Below are 5,607 nucleotides of genomic sequence, written 5' to 3'. Positions count from 1 at the left end.
TGGGGGTCCAAGGGGGTTTGGGGGGCGGTTGAGGGGTCCCAGGGGGGTCCCAGGTGGGGTTTGGGGGGGTTTAGGGGGTCCCAGGGGGCTCGGGGGGGGGGGTTGGGGGTTTTGAGGGGGCCCAGGGGGGCTTGGGGGGTTTGAGGGGTCCCAGGTGGCATTTGGGGGGGTTTTGAAGGGTTCCAGGGGGGCTTGGGGGGTTTTGGGGGGTCCCAGGGGGGTTTGGGGGTGTTTCAGGGGGTTCCAGGGGGGTTTGGGGGTTTTGAGGGGTCCCAGGGGGGTTTGGGGGGGTTTGGGGATCCCGGGGGGTTTCGGGGGATCCCAGGGGGGTTTGGGGGGTCCCAGGGGGGTTTGGGGGGTTTGGGGATCCCGGGGGGTTTCGGGGGATCCCAGGGGGGTTTGGGGGGTCCCAGGGGGGTTTGGGGGGGTTTGGGGGGTCCCGGGGGGTTTGGGGGGTCCCAGGGGGGTTTGGGGGGGTTTGGGGGATCCCAGGGGGTTTGGGGGGTCCCAGGGGGGTTTGGGGGGGTTTGGGGGTCCCGGGGGGTTTGGGGGATCGCAGGGGGGTTTGGGGGGTTTGGGGGTCCCGGGGGGTTTCGGGGGTCCCGGGGGGTTTGGGGGTCCCCGCCGTACCGCACTCCTTGAGCGGCTCGTCGGACCAGTCGCGGCAGTCGCGCTTGCCGTCGCAGACGCGCTCCGCGGGGATGCACTCGCCCGAGCGGCACTGGAACTGGTGGCGGCCGTCGCAGGCCGTGACTGGGACGGGGGGCGGCGAGGAGGGGGGGGCAGGTGAGCCCCCCAGCCCCCCGGGACCCCCCCGAGCCCCCCCAAACCGCCCCGCCCCGCCCCGTACCGTTGTGGCAGCCCTCCTCGTCGCTGCCGTCGGCGCAGTCGGCCTCGCCGTCGCACTGCCGCACTCCCAGTACGCAGCGCCCGTCCCCGCACTGGAACTGGTCCGGCCGGCACGTGGCGGGGGGGGCTGCGGGGGGAGGGGGCGCGGGGGTCGCACGGTGCTGCAGCGGCGCAGCCCCCAGCCCGGAGCAGCCCCCAGCCCGGAGCATTCCCGGAGCGTTCCTCATCCCCCATCCCGGAATCCTGCACCCCGGAGCACCCCCACCCCGGAGCATCCCTGCCCTCCCATCCCGGAGCATTCCCGGAGCATTTCTCACCCCCCCATCCCGGAAAATCCCAAATCCCAGAGCATTCCCGGAGCATCCCCGCTCCCCCATCCTGGAAAATCCCAAATCCCGGAGCATTCCCGGAGCATCCCCGCTCCCCCATCCTGGAAAATCCCAAATCCCAGAGCATTCCCGGAGCATCCCCGCTCCCCCATCCCGGAAAATCCCAAATCCCGGAGCATTCCCGGAGCATCCCCGCTCCCCCATCCTGAAAATCCCAAATCCCAGAGCATTCCCGGAGCATCCCCGCTCCCCCATCCCGGAAAATCCCAAATCCCAGAGCATTCCCGGAGCATCCCCGCTCCCCCATCCGGAAAATCCCAAATCCCAGAGCATTCCCGGAGCATCCCGCTCCCCCATCCTGGAAAATCCCAAATCCCGGAGCATTCCCAGAGCATCCCCGCTCCCCCATCCCGGAAAATCCAAATCCCAGAGCATTCCCAGAGCATCCCCGCTCCGCCATCCTGGAAAATCCCAAATCCCAGAGCATTCCCGGAGCATCCCCGCTCCGCCATCCTGGAAAATCCCAAATCCCAGAGCATTCCCGGAGCATCCCCGCTCCCCCATCCTGGAAAATCCCAAATCCCAGAGCATTCCCGGAGCATCCCCGCTCCCCCATCCTGGAAAATCCCGAATCCCGGAGCATTCCCGGAGCATCCCCGCTCCGCCATCCTGGAAAATCCCGAATCCCAGAGCATCCCCCGCCCCGGAGCACTCCCAGTCCCCCACCCCGGGATTCCTGCATCCCGGAGCGCCCCCGTCCCGCAGCACCCCCTTTCCTTTCCCCCCGGCCCCGATCCCGCGGGATCACCCACCGCACCCCTCCTCGTCGGAGCCGTCGCGGCAGTCGGGGCTGCGGTCGCAGCGCCAGCGCCGGTGCACGCACTCCCCGGAGCCGCAGGCGAACTGCAGCGGGGGGCATGCGGGGGGCGGCCGGGGGGGCGTCCCGCAGGCGGCGGGCCCCTCGTCCGAGCCGTCGCCGCAGTCGGGGTCCCCGTCGCAGGCCCACAGGCGCGGGACGCAGCCGCCGCCGGCGCAGGCGAAGGCGTGGGGGCCGCAGGTGGCGGCGGGCGGGGGGCAGGCGGCCTCGTCCGCCCCGTCCTCGCAGTCGCGCTCCCCGTCGCAGGCGAAGGTGCGCGACACGCAGGCCCCGTCGCCGCAGCGCAGCTGCTCCTCGCCGCAGGTGCGGGGGGCTGCGGGGCGGGGAGGGGGGGGACGCGCGGTGAGCGGCGCCCCGAATCGGCCGCGTGTCCCCCCGACCCCGCGGCCCCCCCGCCCGGCGCTCACGGCAGTCCAGCTCGTCCGAGCCGTTCTCGCAGTCGCGGTGGCCGTCGCAGCGCCAGGAGGCCGGCACGCAGCGGCGCCGGCGCCCGCCGCAGCTGAACTCGCCGGGGGAGCAGGAGACCGAGCCTGGGGGGGAGAGCGGGGGAGACGGGGGGTGGTGTCACGGCAAAGCACGGGATAACACGGCACGGCACGCGTGGCGGCACGCGGCCGCGTGGCACGGTGCGACACGGCACACTGCAGCGGCACGCGGCGCACGCAGCACACGCGGTGCCAGCGCTCACGGCACACCGCGATGTCTCGTGGCACATGCAGCCCATGGCACACGGCATGCGCAGCGAGGGCGCTCACGGCACGTGGCACACTGCAACGCCTCGCGGCACACGGCACGCACGGCACACGGCACACGCGGCACACGGCACGCGCGGCACACGCGGTGCCAGCGCTCACGGCACAGCAGCACGTGGCACACGGCACACGCAGCACGCGACACATGTGGCACACGGCATGCGGCAGGCGCAGCAAGGGCATTCGCGGCACGCGGCGCACCGCGACGCCTCGCGGCACAGGGCACGCGCGGCACATGTGACACGGACACACACGCGGCACACGTGACACGGACACACACGCGGCACACGTGACACGGACACACACGCGTGGCGCGCGCGGCACTCACGGCAGGCGTCGGGGGTCTCGTCGGAGCCGTCGCCGCACTCGGCGCGGCCGTCGCACACCCAGGCGCCAGCGACGCAGCCGCCGTCGCCGCAGCGGAACTCGCCCTGCCCGCACTCCGCCGCGCCTGCGGGGGGACGGGGGGGGGAGTTGGGGGTCCCACCCCAATTCTGGGGGTCCCATTCCCCGGGGGGGGCGGGGGGGGGGGGTCCCAGCCGATTCCAGGGGGATCCCAACCCATTTCTGGGGGTCCCAGGACCATCCTAGGGGGGGTCCCAGCCGGGGGGGGGTCCCAGGCCCATCCCGGGGGGGTCCTGGCCCAGGGGGTCTCAGTCCGGGGGGTCCCATCCTGGGGGGGGGGGTCCCAGGCCCATTCCCAGGTCCCAGGCCCAGCCCAGGGGTCCCAGCCCGTTCCCGGGGGGGGGGGGGAGGGAACAGGCCCATTTCCGGGGGTCCCAGCCTGAGGGTCTCGCCCTGGGGGGGTCCAGGCCCATTTCCGGGGGTCCCGGGGGGGTCCAGGCCCATTTCCGGGGTCCCAGGCCCATGGGGGGGGTCCCAGCCTGGGGGTCTCGCCCTGGGGGGGGGTGCAGGCCCATTTCCGGGGTCCCAGGCCCATTTCCGGGGGTCCCGGGGGGGTCCAGGCCCATTTCCGGGGTCCCAGCCTGAGGGTCTCGCCCTGGGGGGGGTCCCAGGCCCATTTCCGGGGTCCCAGGCCCATGGGGGGGGTCCCAGGCCCATGGGGGGGGTCCCAGCCTGGGGGGGGGGGTCCCAGGCCCATCCGGGGGGGCGGGGGGCGGTTTTGTGCCCTCGCGCGGTCTCCGAGTGGGCGGGGCCCGGGCCGCGCCCTCTCCCGGCGCCGCCGCGCCCCCATTGGCTGCGCGGGGCCGGTGGCCAGTCCGCTCCGCCGCCAATGAGAACCGCGCTGCGGGGCGGGGCGGAGTGGGGCGGTGAAAGCGATTGGTCCTTCTCAAGGCCGAGGGGGCGGGGCTACCCCTTGTCCCCGCCCCCCGCTGAGGCCATGGCGGCAGCGCGACCGGACCCGGCCCGGCCGCAGCGGAACCGGGGTGGGGGGGCAGCGGAACCGAGGGGGTGGGAACCGGGTTCCCCACCGGGAACCGGACCGGGCGGCGCGGCCCGGAGCCTGGGAGCGCCCGGCGGGGCGCGGAGGCACCGGATGGGGGGGGCACGCACCGGATGGGGGGGGCGGACCCCTGATTTTTGGGGGTCAGGCTCCGGTTCGGGGGCCAGGCCCCGGTTTTTTTGGGGGGAGAAGCCGGTTTTGGGGTCAAACCCCGGTTTTGGGGGTCAGGACACGAGTTTTGGGGTCAGGACCCGGGTTTTGGGGTTTGACCCGGGGGGGGGGGGGGCAGACGCCGGTTTGGGGGCCCGGCTCGGTTTTGGGGGGGGGTTAGAACCCAATTTTGGGGTGCACGCCCCCATTTTTGGGTGCCAGAAGCCGGTTTTTAGGCTCAGGCCCCGCTTTGGGGGGGGGGGCGCAGGCCCCGTGGGGAAGGGGCGCGAGCCCTCGTGGGTCCCGCTCCCCCCCCCAACTCCCCCCCTTTCCCCTTCCCCACCCATAGGGGATCCATGGGGCAGCCCCCCCCCCCCCATGGGGGTCACACCCCCCCCCCTCCCCAAACCCCCCCACCCCCGGCGCCCCCTCACCTGCGCGCGGTGCCACCCCCACGGCCCCCAGCAGCAGCAGCGCCAGCCCAGGCCTCATCGCGGCTCCGCGACCCCTGCGACCTCCGAAAACGGGCGGCGCGCGGGGCCCGAACGGGCGCGGCGGCGAGGAAGAGCGCGGCGGCGAGGAAGGAGAGCGCGGCGGCGGCGGCGGCGGCGAGGCCCCATTTCAAGGGGCAGCGGGCGGGGGTGGGGTTTAAACGTGGGGTGATTTTTCAAAACCGCTCGGCATCGGCGGAGGAGGTGGAGCGGGAAGAGCCGCGCGCGGGACGGGACGGACGGATGCGGGACGGACGGACGCGGGACGTGGGGGCCCCTCCGCACCCCGACCCCCCCTCAAGCAGCGGCTTTTAAAACGTTTTCAACCATTTCTCGTTCAATTCCTTGATTTTTTTCTCCCCGCGCAGGCGGCGGGGGGAGGAAGCGGCGCCGCGCAGGGTCCGGCCCCCCCCATGCTGCTGCTGCCCCCCCAAAAACGGGGCACTGCCCCCCCCTCGCCCCCCGCGATCAGAGAGCCCAGGGCGGCAGCGGCGTTCCCGCGGGATTTAATTTATTACTGCTGGAAATCCAGTGACGTCGACCGCTCTCCCCCCCACCCCCTCCCCGGTTCCCTCCCAGTTTAAAAAACGGCGGCGAGGTGGGCGGCGGGGGGGCGCACGCCGCCGGGAGGGGAATCCGGCACCGCGCCTTCCCGCCGGATCGCGCCGGAAGAGCCGGGAAGGGGCCCCGCGGCTCTGGGCAGCATAAATAGGGAGAAGGGTTTGTACAACTGGGATTTACTGGAGCGGGGGGG

The 5,607-nt window shown here is 73.0% G+C and overlaps 1 protein-coding gene across 1 annotated transcript in view; it reads right to left on the bottom strand.

Annotated features, from left to right (window-relative positions):
- LDLR (low density lipoprotein receptor) overlaps positions 1–5,101 on the bottom strand; it is an 8,169-nt gene extending 3,068 nt beyond the window's left edge. The window contains 6 exon segments of the mRNA XM_086769020.1: positions 631–753; positions 851–976; positions 1,991–2,368; positions 2,463–2,585; positions 3,136–3,258; positions 4,797–5,101. Coding sequence (XP_086625146.1) covers positions 631–753; positions 851–976; positions 1,991–2,368; positions 2,463–2,585; positions 3,136–3,258; positions 4,797–4,854 — 931 coding nt within the window. The 5' untranslated portion in view covers positions 4,855–5,101.
- Between the last annotated feature and the right edge of the window lie 506 nt (positions 5,102–5,607).

The sequence above is a fragment of the Chlamydotis macqueenii genome, chromosome 30 (genome assembly GCF_036417535.1).
Source record: "Chlamydotis macqueenii isolate bChlMac1 chromosome 30, bChlMac1.mat, whole genome shotgun sequence".
Classification (NCBI taxonomy): domain Eukaryota; kingdom Metazoa; phylum Chordata; class Aves; order Otidiformes; family Otididae; genus Chlamydotis; species Chlamydotis macqueenii.
Note: the sequence above shows the minus strand (reverse complement) of the source record. Positions and strands in the feature narration are given on the sequence as shown.